General features: G+C 34.3%; 1 protein-coding gene across 1 annotated transcript; it reads right to left on the bottom strand.

Annotated features, from left to right (window-relative positions):
* Positions 1 to 1280: 1280 nt before the first annotated feature.
* LOC109191125 lies at positions 1281 to 2457 on the bottom strand. The gene is made up of 3 exons (XM_019341700.1): positions 2009 to 2457; positions 1671 to 1825; positions 1281 to 1569 (listed from the first exon to the last, which is right to left on the bottom strand). The coding sequence occupies exons 1-3, from the start codon at positions 2307 to 2309 to the stop codon at positions 1480 to 1482; spliced, it is 546 nt and encodes a 181-aa protein (XP_019197245.1). The 5' UTR covers positions 2310 to 2457; the 3' UTR covers positions 1281 to 1479.
* Positions 2458 to 19543: the final 17086 nt, after the last annotated feature.

Here is a 19543-nt window from a genome sequence, read left to right as displayed (position 1 = left end):
TCAATTAGTTATACCCTCTAATTAACCGAATCAACTAACAGCTATCAGCTAACACCCATTTACCAAACAGGACCAAAGTCTTTTTGCATAATCAGCTATTAACTAACAATTAATTTACCAAACATCTCTCTCCAATAAACTAATGCAATAAACTAATCAAATCCATTTATCCAATCAACTAATAACTATTTACCAAATACCCCATAATTTCTTTCAACGCATAATTAACCACGTATGAATATATGATGCTCAATAATGCAGATATATAAGCTTTTGACTAGGTGAGCCCCATCAATGTTATTGTTTGAAATAACAAGTAAAGTATGTGTTTCCACGCATGCAAATGATGCTTTTTGCCTTGTGCCTATGTTGTTTTCCTTTTGTCTTTAGGATTAACTTTCAGTTTCAAATATCTTGTCGTCCCCTCCTCTCACTTCAATTCTTCGATCTGCATTCGTGTGCCCTTCAATTCTGTACTGTCCCATATGTAAGTTGTAAATAAAGCACTCACATTTTGAATAGTCCATTCCATTCAACAACTTGGTGTGTGTCTGTTAGGTGAAACTCATCCAAATCAAATCCAATCCATTTATTTGCGTCCTTTGCTTTATGTGAACCACACCGCCATGCCCATCCCCATCCCCATCCCCATCCAGTTTTAAAGAACAAATTAAAGACCTTTGTATGCATACGTGTATGTATAGTACTACTCAAAATTGTTAAGTGTTATATTGAAATGTTGTAGTAAATGTAGTGTGGTAGGGCATATGCAAAGTGGGGCATATTTTTTTTTTAGTTGCCCAAAGGTATCTCTCTAGCAGATAGTCAGAAGACTAATCCTCCGTCCTAATGGTCAGCACACTAAGTAATAGGGGACTGGCCAAATGATTTACTCCATTCATATGGATGGGGATCAAACCCCCAACCCGAAGTGGGGCATATTATATACCTTATAAAAATTGAAACTAGGATTTTACAAGACTAGCTCAAGTAGTAGATCACTTGACCTAGAGTTGGGGTGGGGTTCGACTCCCACCAACATCTTGAAGCTAGGCTCTGAGACTAGAGTTTGGGCCCTTGAGTTCTCTAAATTGGAGATTGGACTCTCCAAGTTGCCAGAAGTGTGGAGATGGATCCCTTGTGAATAGAGCCAATGACAAAGACGGACTAGGAGGCTGTTTGGCGACTAATAATTTATTACCTCCTTTAGCGACTCTTGAACGAAAATTCTAGAGACTTTAAGATTAGTTTGACCTAAGCTAGGAATGATGCGAGCGAAGTAAATGATGCAATAACAATATGATTAGAGTTTTGCTATACAATTTTTTTGTTTGATGTGATTTCTGCATCTCATCTCTGAATCACTAGAAACAAAACCAATTAAAAACTAGGCATTTCCTGAACTTAAGATCGACACAAAGTACACCAGATCAGAATCTCATACACAGTAACATATATATATATATATAGCAATCAAAATCAGGTTGCAGCTTCAGAGATGCTGTTCAAAGATGGTTGCCATGCTTTGCATTTGGCTGCAGATGAGTTTCCCCCTGACCTATGTTTTACCTGAAATTTGTGCACATATAGTCATATATACATAATTAGATTATTATATATAACATATAATAATAATTGGAAAATATTTTCTTTAAAAAAAAAATATTAACCTGATTACAGTGCTCCTTATTCTCAGATCTTGCAATAAGTCCTGTCTGGGAATCTGAACTTGGCTTTGGTCTCATCTTTTGCTGCTTCTCTATTGGCTCCGCTTGCAGCTGTTTCATCTTTCCATTCTTTTTAGCCCACAACCCTTTCATTACCTCTGAACCAAACACAAAAATCCAAGAACCCATCACTAAAACCATATCAAAAGAGAATCTAATCTAATCTACCCAGGTCAGGTCAGGTGAACAGATCCTCGATCTCTTCTAATCTTCTTGCTGGTGTCGGTTATACATGAAAGAAAAAGAGGGAGGGGGATGGAGAAGAAACTTAATTAACTAACCTTGAGTGGTGATTAGTCTGTAAACATGGCCGAGAAGGAGAGTATCTGTGGGCTTGAGCAGCTTAATGCGGGTAATGCGAACTGGGATGTTGTTGTTCTTGTTCTTGTTGTCGTTTGTAGCGGCGGCGGCGGCGGCGGCGGGGTTGAAGGTGGTGGTGGTGAGGAGGAGGGCGACGTAGTGGCCGGGATTCATCTTCATGATGTCGGTAGCAGGAACCGGCCAGTAAAGCTTGTCAACTCGCCCGCCGCCGGGGTGTTGGATTACCAGACTTGCATTGTCCACTGCTTGGCAGTTTCCCATCTCTCTCTCTCTCTCTCTCTCTCTCTCTCTTAACAGGAGTGGAAACCTAGGTTGCAGAGAGTGAAAATGAGGTTTAGAGAACTGGAGATCGTAGGAATTGAACAAGGAGAAACAACGCAGCTGCTCTCTCTCTCTTTCTCTATATATCTCTATACACCATTGCCACACCAACCCCTTTTATATATATATTGGGGACTGGTTTTTGATAAATATTTGTGTGGATACCAATACTTTTTAATCTTTTCCAAAAAAAACCTTAACAGGGCGTTTGGTTGGAGGGATTTTAAATTCCCGTCCCACTTAATTCCTACCTAATTCCAAAGGCCATTCAATTCCGTAGTTTGGTTGGAGGGAATTGCAATTCCATGGAATTGCAATTCCCCCATTTTCATGGAATTAAAATTCCATGTCCCCCCTCTGGGATTTTAATTCCCGGGAAAAAAAGATAGTGATGAGTCAAAATTATCCCTTTCTTTTTTAACCTAAAATTAATGTCTAACAACAATAATGGACATTTTTGACTTTATACTACTTATTCCCTTTCAATTCTCATATATACCAAACATTGGAATTAAAATTTCCAGTAATTCTATTCCTGTAAACCAAACACTGGAATTTAAATTCCCTCTTTATTCCCAGTAATTCAACTCCCATGAAATTACAATTCCTTTCCCACATAATTCCCCCCTCCAACTAAACGCCCTGTAAAAGTTGTTTCATTTTTATTTTTTTAAATAAAAACTAAAAGTATATATATATAAATATAAATATTTTTTAGGAAAAAAGGTTAAATATGCCATCCAACTTTAGCTTGAAAACTTAATTAACTCTCTAAACTTTTAAAGGTATAATTACATTCTGAACAATTCATTTTGATGCAATGAAACCCAAAAATTAGTTAGTGACCTGATATCACAGGTCATTAGAGTTCCGGTCACCTTCTGACGAAACTCTAGGCAAAAAAGTGACCGGCGAATAGTCGCCGGTCACAGAGAAGGAGCTGGAAGAAAAGACGATCCAAATCTGAGTAGGGAGCTAATTGACTTTTCAGTGAGAGCCTTAGACTCATTTCCCTATTTTCTGTAAAATGTTTGGCAAAGTGTCATAGATAGATCAGATCACCATAGAAATACCAACAAAAAAGAATTGTTTTTACCTGGACTAGTTAATTTAAGATTCTGTGTCTGTGTTTTGTGTGCCAGGTTTTTCAAACTATAATTTCAATTGTAATTTTATTTTCACTTTTTTTTTGACTCATGAATTCTATATTCTAATACTTTTAGTTTTCAATAATTAACTTTATCATTTTTTTGTGCACGATTATTAATTTTATCACTTCTTATTTATACATTAGGTTTCAAATTTTCACTGAAGCATGACTTTATGGTAATCAGTCAAACCCGCGGGACGATCCTTTTTTATTAATAATATATGGTAAAATGTATTCGGAATTTGGGTTATGAGGGTTCATCATCACACTCATACTTAATAAACAAAAAGAGTAATGTAGTGTGAGGATTATGCCCAAAGTTAACAGATTCCTTATGCGCACTGATATTTGGTCATGTCTGCTGAGCTATAGAGTCATCGTAATTTACATCCTCTCAAATGCTATGTTGGGTCAGGGTGTGGAGGGCATTTAGCTTGGGGTTGGAGATCAAATTCAACCTTTTGGGAGAAGAAGAAAAAGGGTAATGTAGTTGTTAATTTTTTTATTTTTTTATTTTTGCAAAAATCATTCTCTAAAGTCATTAATGTATTAATTAATTTTTATATTTAATTATTATATGTACTATTTATTAAATCGTAGCCTGGCCAGTTAATTAAGTAATAAATAAATATTTTTCTAAAAAAATTATAAATACTGTCACATGGAGATGAATATTAGGTGGTAATTTTAATTGAAAAAAATAGCATTATTCTAAATAAATTATAGCTTAGAAGTGTTATGCAGACAAGAATTTGATAAATGACATGATAAAGTGTTTGCACGAGGGGTGAATTAACTATGAATAACATGGTTTGGACGGATCCATTCTTGAAAAGCGTAATTAGACTGAAAATTTTATGTTTTAATTTGCATCTTCTTTCCATTTATCATTATTTTTGTTTTGTATTTATTTCAAAATTTATATGTTATGTGTATATTTCCTTTTAAAAAAATTTATAACAATTTTCCTATTTATTACATAAATGGATCTTAACGTGATAAGGAAAAAATAAATAAATAAATAAATAAATTTTTTGTTTATTTATTTATTTTTTCACTTTCAAAAAGTAAAGTCTCTCAACTCCAGAATCCTACACCTATTCCTGACAGAAATTATAATTTTTTCAGGGTGTTGATTAATATTAATGTCAAATTATATATAATATATTCATATAAGTATATTTTATTGTACTAAATATTATTAGTATTGATGCTTATAGCATTCGATATAATTACAATTAGGGAGATTTATATAATTGTATCATGTATAATTCGGTTATAAATCTATTTTGTATAAAAAAAATTATAATTATAAGTAATGTGGTTACTTATGATATTGTAATACTCTTTGACGTTTCAAAAGAAAATGTAATACTCTTTGAAATTAAATGATTAACTTTTTTGCTTAGTTTTTATTTTGTTTTCCTTTAAATAAAAATAATTGTTTGGGGTAATAGTGTGTGACAACGTTAATAGAATGTACTTTGGTTAAACAAATGTAATGATGGGGAGACGTTACAGAGTTTAATGATAATGAGTGAGTAAGCTGCGTTGCAAATAGTGTTTTGGCAGGCAAATTATGACCACGTGTTTTTATCATCTCTTCTCATCTATATCCCCCACAGCCCCCACTCCTACGTTACATTCCACTTCATGCGCGTTATTCCTTCACAAAATTAATCTTGTGACAAAAAAGGTGAAATCACTTATTCGAGTTCTTTCACATTCTGACTTAACAGAATTGTGAAATGATGTCTAAATGAGTTTAGACAGTATTTGAGAGAAAAGATCAATGTTTGATTATCGACAACGGTAGTGTCAAATTATGTTCAAAGTGGGTAGATCCCTTGTGCGCGGCATTTGGTCCTGTCGACTAAATTATTAAGTCACGGTGATTTACATCATCCCAAATGCTCTGTCAAGCTGGGATGTGAAGGCCCTTGGAGTTGGGTATTCAATTTTTAGGGAGAAGAAAGATTGTGAAATTATAAATCAGGGTGACTCCAACAAATTAATAGATGCTAGATTTTTTTTCACTGCGCACAAGAAACTCTTATCATTTTGAGAGGTAACTCTCATATTGTCGTTAATAAGATTCGATATTTGATCTCTTACGACAAATTTAAGGAGCAATAATTTGTCAATCACCTTATGCTGAAATGACACTTTTACCGTCCTCGTTGAGAGAATGTCACATGATCAAATTCTAATGATGAAGTATTGACTCTTTAAACGGTAGCAGATCAATAAAAGTATAGAACGTATATTATAATTTCTTTGAGTTTGAGGTAGACGCAGTAGAAATGAGGATGGGGATTGGGGGGATTAGAAGGGACAGTAAAGGCGTGAAATTCAGTGGGAAAAGGGAGGATAAGCTACGCAGGTATGGGGGGTGGAGGGGCCCTCGGAAAACGCACATCCCTCACTCACGCGCAAAGCGTGCCTTCTCCCTCTCCCGCGGCGTCTCCGTAATCACTGCTTTGTCGCCTTTCCTTCTTCTCCCCCCACACACTTCTCATCATTTTTCTTACAATCTTTTTGTCCCATTTTGCCATAATATATGCGTATTTTGGAGTTTGGACCATTTTAAAAAAAAAAAAGTACGGAGTATTTAATATGTGATATTGTATTAAGAAAAAATATTATTTTTATTCTAATTAGTTATATATATATATATATATATATATATATATATATATATATATATATATATATATATATATATATATATATATCCGAAATGTAAAATAAGCTTATAAGCAACTATAACAGGGCGTTTGGTTGGGGAGAAGAAATTACGTAGAAAAGGAATTGCAATTTCATGGGAGATGAATTACTGAGAATAAAGTGAGAATTTAAATTCTAGTGTTTGGTTTATAGGAATAGAATTACTGGGAATTTTAATTTCAATGTTTGGTATACATGGGCATTGAAAGGGAATAAGTAGTATAAAGTCAAAAATGTCCATTGTTGTTGTTAGGCATTAATTTTAGGTTAAAAAATGAAGAGATAATTTTGACTCATCACTATCTTTTTTTCTTCCTAAAACCTCAGGAATTAAAATCCTAAGGGGGACATGAAATTTTAATTCCATGAAAATGGGGGAATTCCTTTCAACCAAACAAGAGAATTTTGTGGCCTTTGGAATTAGGTGGGAATTAAGTATGAAGGAATTTAAATTCCCTTCAACCAAACGCCCTGTAAGTGTAAATTTAGTTTCCCAATTTTGTCGAATTGACATGTTTAATTACACATTTAAATTTGTAATTTTTCAAAAAATGTGTGAGTCTTACATCGACATGCATTATTTATTTTTCTTCCTACAACATACTTTGACCAATTCACTTCATTACAGGCGTTTCAAAAAATATGTGAGAATTAGTCTGAAATTGAATTGACTATTAGAACATTTTAGTTGAGAATACAGTGAGTTGACTAAAACATTTTATAGGAGATCGAGAAAAGACTATAGGGCATGTTTACTAACGTTCTCTATTTTCTGTTTTCAGTTCTCTGTTTTCAATTCTCAATTCTTTCTGTTTTTTTTTACGCACACAGCTACTCACATCCACCGATAGGAAGCCTTTGCTCCTTCCACTTCCACTACCCACGGCCCACCACCCATTTTCCTTCTTCCCCAAATCACTGCACTTCTTCCACTTCCACCTCCACCGCCCCACCACCCATTTTCCTTCTTCCCCAAACTACTGCAATCTCTTCTTGCTTAACCGATCTCCATAGCTCAGAGCTTCGTCCTTCTTTTATGGAGATTGATCGTTGAAGAGTGTGAAGAATAGTTTGTGCTTGTTCGGGAAGAAAAGAAAAGCAACTGCAGCACTCCGGCACCGAGCAGCCACTGTCTCCAGCGAAAATCCTTGACCAAATCACCATCCTTCTTTCGTAACTGTTGCCGTCTTCTCTGTCGATTAAGTCGTTCGCCTCGCGCTGACAGGTACTCCGATCGAAGCTCGGTAGTATAAAGTCACTTCTTAGTCAAATCTCTGAGTCGCCGCCACTACTAGTGACGGTAAATATGTTACCGGGTAATATTATTTTGTGTAACAGATTGTAACAAAAGTTGTATAGAAAATACCGTGTGTCCTTTGCTAGCTGAGGAGAGCCCCCATTTGTACTAAAGTCCTAAGGTAACAACATGGGACATAAATGGGGACTCTAAGCCTTTTAATTCACTCTCATCAATAGTGGCTTCAATGGTGACTTCAATGGTGGCTTCAATGGTAGTAAAGGTGACACCTGTTGGAATTTCATCCGTTGGAGTTTTGCCTGTTGGGTTTCCATGTGGTGCCGGGTCAAATATGGCGCTGGGTCAGATGCCCACTTATGATCCGGGTCAGGTGCCAGCCCTATTATCCTGTCAACTAGAAATTATGAAATTTTCGACCACCTGAAAGTAATCTTAAATCAAGTTGAAAGCAAAAAGTGGTCGGAAATAGCAAAATGATTTTTTCGGATACCAAAAGTGGTCGGAACAAGGCTTTTGACTTGATTTAAGATTACTTTCAGGTGGTCGGAAATTTCATAATTTTTAGCAGTGCGCACTGGTCTGAGTGAAACCCCGGCAAGCTTCTGATGCAGTCCGGAAGAAAGAAGAAAAAAATGTGGTTGGCAGCCATGGCAGGATTCTGATGCAGTCCGGAAGAAAGAAGAAAAAAAATGTGGTTGGCCATATTCAGATGCAGTTCGGAAGAAATAAGAAAAAAATGTGGTTGGCAGCCATGGCAGGATTCGGATGCAGTTCGGAAGAAAGAAGAAAAAAAATGTGGTTGGCAGTATTCTAATGCAGTTCGGAAGAAAGAAGAAAAATAATGTGGTTGGCAGGATTCGATGACCTATGGTACTATTCATGCGTGTGTTTTCAGTTTTGAAAACAAGTTTAGATTGTGTTTCTAATTTCTTGCAAAAAAAGGAGAATAATTCTCAATTTTGAAAATAGGAAAAGAACATAGTAAACACTTTAGCTGTTTTCAATTTTCAATTTTTGAAAATTCTTGAAAATTTCCTGTTAGTAAACGATCCCTAAATGCCTAAAAAGACTTTACTAGATTAGGATTCATACTTAAATTTGATAAAGTTGGGGTTAAAAATTTCTCATAAGAATTCATCACTTTTAGAGTTGAGTCAAATATGTCAAAGTAACGCATATTGTAAAGTGTGCTTTTAATTTGGTCAAAAAACATATGAAAAAGAGCTTCAAGTATGGCACTTTCTGTTGGCCGGTGTCATACAACATCATAAAACGTTTATCCCAAAAATAAAAACAAGTAAAATTAATTACATCATTTAAAAAATAAAAAAAATAAAAAAAAACTCAGGTTTGCTTTAAACTGGACCTTATAAACCTGTCTCAAGGCTTATGAAGGAAGTAAATCATCACATTGATTGGTCAACCATTTGAATTACTCAACAGAACAATTATATCGATTTTTATGTTAGAAGTAGAGATAAATGTCACGTTATACATTCTTTAATAAAAAATATTATTGTCATTTTGGGATAACATTTTAAAAACGCAGTTCAAAATTTTTAAAAATTTAAAATGTATATATAGTAGTTCAAACTAACATTATATTCATCCTCGATGTGCTACAATTCTCATTCAAAACTTTATTTTTTGAATTTCATGGTTACATATTTTTTAAAAATTAAATTTTGTTAGTGACGAGGAAAATCCATAGTCATTATCCGAAGGTGTGTACTGGGTAAATTAAACCTCGCTTTGTGACTCTAATCGGACAAATGACCACAAAGAGGTAAATTAACATAGGTTGTTCATAGTTGTCCGACTAAAATCAAGAAAACAAATAGATCATTCCTGTTGAGAGTTGAACTTATAACTTTACGATTACTAACTCAACATCTTGAGCAACTTGATTGGTAAAAAAATCACAAAAAAAAAAAAAAAATCAATTTTATAAATCCTGTGGTGTAGTATATGTTCTTATCATGTTTTTTATTTATTTTATTTTATTTAAAAAACTTAACAATTGTTGTTATTTTGAGTGCAAACTTAAATGATATGATGAAGTGATAGAGGTGGCCAAAGTTCGGGTCTAGGCTGGCACGGATTGAGACCGACCTTAAAGTATTTGGGCCAGTCCCGTGCCGGCCCTACCCCAAGTCAATCTTGGGCTTGGTCCCAAGCCTCTTGTGGGCCGATCTTGTGCTAGGTCCAAGATTTTTATTTATTTATTTTAAATAAAATAACTGTATTTTTTTTTTTTTGTTTGAAATAAGATTTAACCCACTAACAACATAGTTAACAATCAAAGTAATATCTAATTCGGAAGGAGGCTAGTGGGGAAATCCATGGGGTGAGGGTGGCACGGGGAGCCCCGTCGGTTACGCACCTCTTTTTTGCTGACAATAGTCTTCTGTTTTTCAGGGCAAATCATCAAGAAGCTTTACATATTAAGGAGTGTTTGGATCAATATTGTGAGGCGTCAGGGCAGTTAATTAATTTTGATAAGTCCAGTGTGGTGTTTAGTGCGAATACCGCTGCTGAGGCCAGGAGTCTGGTGTTGGGATGCTTTGACGTTAAAGAATCGCAAGACCTTGGGCGTTATCTTGGCCTTCCTTCGGTTCTAGGAAGGAATAAAAGTGCTACTTTCTGGTATATCGAGGAACGCATTCGTGAGAGAATAGGATTGTGGCAGAACAAGCTTCTATCAAAGGCCGGTAAAGAGGTATTGCTAAAAAGCATAGCACAAGCTTTACCTATTTTCACTATGTTATCTTTTCTCTTGCCGCTTCGTGTTTGCGACACGATCGAGAAACTTTTCAATTGTTTCTGGTGGGGGGAGGTGGAGGGGGAAGTAGGGGGCTACATTGGTTGAGCTGGAAACGGCTTTGCGAACCAAAGTGTATGGGCGGGCTAGGATTCAAACGTATCCATGAATTTAATAAAGCTTTACTTGCAAAACAGGGTTGGTGACTGCTTATTCACCCGGATTCGTTGGTCAGTAGGATTTTGAAAGCCAAGTATTTTCCTGCTTGTGATTTCATGGAGGCTAAGCTAGGGGTAATCCTAGTTTTATGTGGCGAAGCATTTTGGCTGGGCAAGAGGTTTTAAAGCTGGGAGTGGCCCGTAGGATAGGGAATGGTGAAGACACTAGGATATGGGGCTGGGGTTGGCTATCAAATTCAGTAGGCGTCAGTCTGACAACACCGTGTATTGACGAAATTAAAGACGCTAAGGTGAGTGGACTTATGGATGAGAACGGTCGGTGGGATGTTGAAGTTTTACGTGATCTTTTCTGTCCGAATGATGTCAATAATATTCTCAAAACTCCTATAAACCAACAGGTGAAGGACTCATGGAGATGGGTTGGCGACACACGAGGTTGCTATGCGGTAAAATATGGGTACAAGTTGCTCACGGCTAACTCGAATAGGGAGTACAGTGATGCCAATTTTCAGTCTTGGGGGTTGTTGTGGGCGTTACCGGTTCCACCCAAAGTGCGTAACTTATTGTGGCGTTGTGCCCGCGATATATTACCAGTTAAGGATAATCTGAAACGTAAACGTGTATGGATTGGGGGAGGGTGCCCTTTCTGCGGGGTTTTGGAGGAAACTATTGCACATTTATTTGGCGAATGCGTCTGGGCTAAAAATCTTTGGGGAGAGAATGATGTTCTATATGGTGACGGCATGCTGGGGTTTATGGAATCAGTGCTGCTAAGTGCAAATAGGGAAAGGGAGGTGAGAATGGCTACTATAATCTGGACACTATGGACCGCAAGGAATGAGATCATTTGGAGGCAAGCGTCGCCGACAATTGAGAGACTCCAGGACCAAGTTGAGAGACTGCAAGCTGTGTGGAAGGAGACATTTTCTACCACAAAGCAGCGAGTTCTTGCTCAGGTGAGCGAGTCACAATGGACTCCGCCGCCGCATAACACATTGAAGTGCAATATAGACGCAGCTTTGTTTGACGACGGGGCAGGTTTCGGAGCAGTAATTCGGGATCATACCGGTTGATTTATAGCAGCAAGAAGAGGCAGAATCTTTTGTGACCCCAACCCGTTTATGGCGGAAGTCTTAGCAGCTAAAGAAGCGTTAGAATGGTTGACAGGCTTACAAAGGTGTCGTTTTATTTTAGAGTCAGATTGTTTGAATTTTTGTAATGCTTTCAATTCTCGTTTGGTAGATTATTTGTACGTAGGTTTGATTGTTAAGCAATGTGTGTCGATTGCTAGCGACATAGGGGACGTCCAAGTCCAACATGTTAAGAGAACAGCGAATCGAGTGGCTCATGAACTTGCTAGGGCAACTGGTTCTTCGTCTGTCTCGCAGTCGTGGGCTGTTATCCCACCTGAGTGTATTTCGGGTCTTTTGTGTTCTGAATGAAAAGTTTGGTCGTTTGTTTTCAAAAAAAAAAAAAAGGTTATATCTAATTGAGGTCCTTTAAACTTTTGATACAATAATGCTAATACACACACACACACACACACACACTCTCTCTCTCTCTCTCTCTCTCTCTCCCCCCCCCCCCCCCCCCCTCTCTCCCTCAAAAAAAAAAAAAATCTTCTATTTCGAATACACATAAACTCGTAACAGAATACACAGAAACTCATAATTGAATACACATAATCTAACATGATACATAATACACAGAAACTCTTAACTGAATACACAGAAACTCTTAACTGAATACACATAAACTCTTAATTGAATACACATAAACTCTTAACTGAATACACAGAAACTCATAACACAATATACAAAAACTTTTAACTGAATACACATAATGGGGTTTGAGCCGTTTGGACGGACGAAGTAATGTCAACAATTGAAACGCGGGCGTTTTGTACCTGGGCACATATTGCCATGTGCGCCGTGGTGCACGATATAAATTCCCTATAAAAGCAGGCAGAGCTGGCCTAGAATTTGCCATATCAGTATATCACCGCGCCCCTATGCCAAAGTCTCCATGCTGACTAGCCAAATTAAAAATAAATTATTCAGTTATATATATATATATTTTTTATATTATTCAGTTATATAGTTAAACAAACATTAATAATTCAAATATCAATAAAAGTTTAAATTCAATAACTTATCCATATAATCTAAACAAAAATTAATATAAAATCTAATAATAATTCCCAACACGTAAAGTTTTTGAACAAAAGTTCATCAAGCATTACATTATTTATATCATATTCTTATTTTTATCTTATTAAGGAATTTAAAATATAGTCAGTGACATTATGGTAATTTTTGTAAGTAAACTCATATTCTTTTGTCTTTGTGTTGATTTTTGTTTTCCTTTTTTTCGTGCACATTTTTCTTTCCTTGAGTGCAAATTTTGTTTCTTCTACAACACAGTTTATCCCTTTTAGTGTATATTCTTGTGTCTTTTAGTGCATATTATTGTGCCTTGCAGTGTACATTATTGTGTCTTTCAATGCACAATTTTGGACCAATGCTAAACTTCACGAACATATTATTTTTTACGTTTTCATTCTCCTCATGCAAAGCTCGTCTATGATTTGTGTTGAGGATTCCATATTGGAAAGAAATTAAAGACTAATGTACAAATTAGTAAATGCCATTAAAGTTGACATACTAGCAAGACATTGTTTATTAATCCGTATATCTTTTGCCTTGAATGATTGAATTTACTCTTTTCACTAACTAAATTATTTCTAATGAAATTTGTGAGTTGAACATATCAAAATGTACAAAGAATTTGTAAGGGTAATTTGCTTTAATAACATTGAAGTTGAATAACTCTCCTTTTTGGTATCATAATTGCTTCGATTGCATATCTTGTGTGCCTTGTAGTGCAGATTGTTGTCTTCTGGTGCACATTTTTGTAGATTAGAAGGTCTTTCTTTTAAAGAGCAATAAGATTTATGCGCATTTTCACCAGAGAGCTCTTTCACACTAATTATATATATATATATATATATATATATATATATATATATATATATAACTGATTCTAAATCAGCTCAATCCATTCACATTAAAATCAACATTAGTTTTACATTAAAAAAATAATAATTACTAGTTGAAGTTGATAACGAGACAGTTGATATATATGTAAAAGGCAGCTTTATCCAACATCGTGACGTCTTCATCATATCCGAAAAGGGTTTTTTGCCTTCGCAATCGTTTATCTCCACACTCAACACACTATTGTTGTTTCCTAGCAAAGTAACACAAACATTAGAATCGAAACCACTTTATTTTATTTTCTCATCATTTAATTTCTTTTAAGCTGCATACTTCTCTTTTTGTCTAAGCGTGGAACTACTCTTCAATTATTGTTACTTATTTTTTACATTTCAGTGTGATATTATTGTCTATTTTAAATCTCGTCTATACAAATTTATTTTTGGGAAAATGGCACTTCTTCCCCCTGAGTTATATTCTTATAGCACTTTTTCCCCCTGAATTATTCAAGTGGCTGTTTTTCCCCCTGAAATGTTAGATGGACATATTTACCCTTAAAATAAATATTTCATTTATTTTCCTTCTCCAACAAATTATGACCATAATTTGGTTCAAACCAAACAAACACTATAGCAACCAAACCGAAATATTCCAATTACAATTTAAAATCGAAACTCGATATTTAGAGTTTATTAAAATCGCGAACCGGAACGGACGGTTCATGTTCCGAACGAAAAAATAAAATACATTTATTGTTGAATTTAAACTATTTTAAAATAAAAAATAAAATTTTAAAATAAAGACGGTTCAAAGTCGCGAACCGGATCCGAAATCGCCGGTTCACGGTTTAGGATCCATTTTTTTTATTCATAATTTTAATAAATTGAAATCCAAATATTAGGTTCTAGATCTGAATCATAACTGGAAACTTTTAATTCAATTGCTATAGTGTCCGGTTCAGTTCGAACCGAACCGTGGTCATCCCTACGTATACGCAATAATTTATTGGAGAAGTAAAATAAATAAAATGTTCACTTTAAGGGTAGAAATGTCAATTTAATATATCAGGGGGAAAAATCACCACTTTTAGAATAATTGAGGGGGCTAATATGCTTACCTAAATAATTGAGAGGGGAAAAGTGCTATAAGTATATAATTCAGGGGGAAAAAGTGCCATTTTCCCTTTATTTTTAAACACTTACCCCAAAACCTTGATACTCCTATTAATTAAAATTGAATGATATATTCCATCTCAATTAAAAATATGGTAGTACTATACATAGCCTCCTTTTGTGGCTTAACTAATATTAGCTCTGATAAAAATTAAATGATATGTGACGGTAAATATAGTTACCGGAGTATCTTTGAGTATAAGCGAATTGATACAAATTGTATTGCTAAAAGTGAGTACAAAATTTTTCTGAGTCCCCCATACTTCATGTTACATGGCCGGGCTCAGCTTTTATACTGTACAATGGTAACGGCTACAATAATGTGGACTAATGGCCTCATAATAAGTGCAACGGCTCCTCTCCATAATTGTTGTATGCACTCCTCCGTAACTGTTCTTTGATGAGATGGACCCTAAGAACCGTTCCACCTTCTTCCTTCTTCAGTCACTGTTATCAACTAAACGTGTTGATTGCTTTGACTACTGCGGATCAGTCCAAATATTGAAATATGCTTCGAGTCGGATTCAGTGTCCAAGTATTCTGTCACCAGTCCCTTACTCCCGAGTCTATATATATTACAACTTCCTAAAAAAATAATAATAGAATTAGTCCTATTATATTGTTGCTTCTCCTTTAATATATCTTTTCCCTATGCTCTACAACTAGTAGTCTAGTACTACACAAAAGAGAAGTGATATGGTCAAAGAGGACATGATTATGAAATGGGCAGCAAAGTGGTAATTGGTCAAATTAAGTCTCAATTGCCTCCTATTTTAAGCTTTGGTGGAGAAGATATATATGCAATTATATGTTTGTTGCAAATGATATGATACGAAGTTTTGACAAAAGGAATTGTATTGTAAGTACATGAAATAGTAATACATGGGATTGCTTCAATGCAATTATGACTCATGCACCACCATCTTCATGCTTTGGTCCTCAAAATTGAGATCATGCTATAATTACTTGTTCCATTTCAATTATACTCATTTTGACAAATTAATATTGGCTTTAACTACTAAAGTCAATAGTGGATGACCACAATCCAATTATAACTCATTCATGCATGCAGTATTCCAAACAATGATGACATGCATTGAACAAAATCTATCACAAAACTGATAATTAGGGGTAAAATTGGCAAGAAATGTTAGAAAAAAAAAAAAGCATAAATGGCATTTTAAGTGGCTATTTTGTGGTACAATTATTAGTGGGGTCCACTTTCGATTTGGGTCGTGTCAAAGTGGATTCGGATTCTTCGTAATGAGACAAAGAGATTGATATATTGTACGCTCCAAACGGATAATGGGTAAATGAGATATTGATCCTCAAAGTATATAGACCTATTTGAGTTAGAAAAATGAAGGGAGAAGAAGGCTTTAAAGTAATATTTGTCCCACATTGGTTTGGGAAGTTGGTTTGCACCACTATTTATACAAGTGCCTTTATAAAAATTATTGAATTGTATAGGAGGTGAATCTATGTATATATATACCAATGTGTGGACACACAATCAAAAATATGTAATGTGAATCAAATTGAGTCTTTCCTTTTTTCTTTTCTTTTCATATATGAAGTTTATTAAAAAGTAAGATTGATATTTGAACTTGAGGCTTATTATGTTAAAATTATTTGAGTGCCAAGCTTAATATATATTATTATATCAATTACAAAGCACGTTTAAATATTTATGTGAGTGTACAAAATACATGATGATGGGGAAGCTAAGCTAGCCAATCAAAAAGTTGGATAATTGGGGAGGGATGTACTTGGGAAAAAAACAACAACTCCAGATCAAATAGTTTCCTTTCCAACCTCAAAATATATATAGGACAAACCTCATTATCAAATTAAAAATGTTGGTCGAATATGATCTGCGATGATTTGTGTCTTCGAATCCGACGAATATATGGCAATGTATGGTGCCCTCTCTCATTTCCATTTGATCTGCACTACCACCGGCCTCCAAATAATCAACCTACATGATTCACCTGTCCATATATATATATATATATATATATATATATATATATATATATATATAAAAGATGTGATATTTGAGAATTTTATTAGAGGATAGTCACGAGACCCGTCATATAATTGGATAATTCAGGGTTAATTGGTAACAAGCATGAATAATTGTAGCGTAGCAGTTGTTATACCATTGACCAGGTCCACTTTGTAAGGTGGACCATGGTCATAAATTGTGTATTTTTAATATTGAAATTGTGAGTATCTAGAATATAAATTGTGTTTATAAATTTTGAAAATTTATGAATACAATACAAGGTCATCACAAATTGCAAAATTTTAAAAAGTGGATTGTGAATATTTAGTAGGCAAATTATTGTGTGGATCATGAATATCAGGTACATTTTTAATATATTAAAAGTACATTATTTTTGTATTGAAAGTACATTACTTTTGTACTGAAGGTACATTATATAAAATAATATATTCTTAGTATATTAAAAATATACTTTCAAAAAGTGTACCTTACTTACATAAATAATGCACCCTTAGTATATTAAAAATATACTTTTTATACTCTCAAAAAATATACTCCGTATATACTTTTTATTTATGGTCCACACAATTGTGTGGGTCATGGTCCATGCAATAATAATTGCATTTAGTATGTAAATTGTGTATCTTTGAACTCAGGTGACAAGGTAGACCCGAGTCCACAAAATAATTTGTCGTAGCGTATATTATGGGCTGTAAGTGCCCTTATGATCCATAATAAGAGTTTATGTGTATTATTCTTTCAAAAAAAATTGTGTATTTTGTTATAAAATTCTGTACACTCTATTATACAATTTTGTACATTCTATTATATAATTATGTACATTCAAAACATGAGGATTTTTTTTTAAGTGTTAAGAGTTTGTGTATTATGTATTATGTTAGATTATGTGTATTATCCTTTCAAAAAAAGATTATGTGTATTCTGTTATAAAATTTTGTACATTCTATTATACAATTCTGTACATTCGAAACATGAGAATTTTTTTTAAAGAAGTTAATAGCAGGCACGTGAAAATGTACAAAACGATGTCGTTTTGGGCCAAGGCGCACATTTTCGTCCCTAAAATCAGGGACGAAAAATGCAACATCAATGATAACTTAGGGACAAAAAGTGAGCATGACCAACACTTAGGGACGAATTCTACAATTACCTATAACTTAGGAACGATTCTAATATGAATTAGTGCAATTTCTTCATTTGTCTATTTCTTTCACTTGAAAAAAAAAAAAAAAAAAAAAAAAAAAGCATTCCATCAATAATCTTGGTGTTACTAGAGCGCAAATTATGCTGTGCAACCGAATGCACCATGCGCATGGTGCATACGATGCAAAACGACGTCGTTTTGGTTAAAAAACGCGCGTTCCACTTAAAAAAGAAATCAGGTTCGATTCCTGACAATAGCATTTTTATATATCCATAAATTCATAACTATATATCCATAAATTCATAATTATATATCCACAAATTCATAACTATATATCCACAGTGAATGAATGAACTAAAAATCCACAATGAATGAACTAAATATCCACAATAAATGAACTAAATATCCATAAATTCATAACTATATATCCATAAATTTATAACTATATATCCACAGTGAATGAATGAAGTGAATATCTACAATGAATGAACTAAATATCCACAATGAATGAACTAAATATCCACAATGAATGAACTAAATATCCATAAATTCATAACTATATATCCAGAAATTCGTAACTATATATCCACAATAATGCTATTGCCGAGAATCGAACCTGAATTTTTTTTTTTTAAGTGGGACTCGCATTTTTAGTCAAAACGACGTCGTTTTGCATCGTATGCACCATGCGCATGGTGCATTCGGTTGCACATCATAACTAGTTGGCAAATCATTGAAGGCCCATAAGAAATGGAGCATCAACTTCATCCTCTTTTGGGGCAAATTATACCATGCACCAGGGCGCACAATGCATTGTGCATTCTGGCCCAAAACGATGTCATTTTGTAAATTTTTCTGTGTCTGCTGTTAATTTTTTTAAAAAAATCTCATGTTTCGAATGTATATAATTGTATAATAGAATATATAGTATTTTATAACAGAATATACATAATCCTTGATAATACACATAATATAATCTAACGTAATACACATAAACTCTTAACTCTTTAAAAAAATTCTCATGTTTCGAATGTACAGAATTATATAATATAGTGTACAGAATTTTATAACAGAATACACATAATCTTTTTTGAAAAGATAATACACATAATCTAACATAATACATAATACTCATAAACTTTTAACTCTTTAAAAAAAATTCTCCTGTTTTGAGCGTACAGAATTGTATAACAGAATGTACAAAATTTTATAACAGAATACATATACACTTCGTCGCGTCAATTCCTTGCACAACTTAACAAAATAATGTTGTTTTGGAAGACACGAGACGCACATTATGTGCGTCGTGATGCAAGGTATAACGATTGCTCTTTTGGTGGCCCATCTGCTGCAATCGCATTGGTCGGTAGTTGGTTTTTGTCCAATTACACTTCCCCAATGGTGGACTAATTTCATCACAAAGCACACAGATTCAGCGGTTGTCAGATATATAGATGAGGCAAAAAAATCAAAACCAGTAGGCATTGGAGAATGTTGTTGAGAGTTATTTATCATTATGATTATGACATCTCAACTATTATATTTCCAGATCTCCACCCTCCACCTATATATTTTACACCCTTCTTTCATTCTCCTCTCTCCCAATAAATGCTAAGGATACTCTAAAAACAGTATATGCAAGAAAATAAGAATCAATCTCAACTTTATATTTTTTAAAATTTGACGGATCTAATTTTATTTAAAACAAATGTCATACATTTTCGTAATTATCGTCAATTTCATTATGCAAACTTAACA

Source organism: Ipomoea nil, unplaced genomic scaffold, assembly GCF_001879475.1.
Source record: "Ipomoea nil cultivar Tokyo-kokei standard unplaced genomic scaffold, Asagao_1.1 scaffold1617, whole genome shotgun sequence".
In the NCBI taxonomy this organism is placed as follows: domain Eukaryota; kingdom Viridiplantae; phylum Streptophyta; class Magnoliopsida; order Solanales; family Convolvulaceae; genus Ipomoea; species Ipomoea nil.
The sequence above is the reverse complement of the archived record's forward strand: the minus strand, read 5'-3'. Positions and strand labels throughout refer to the sequence as shown.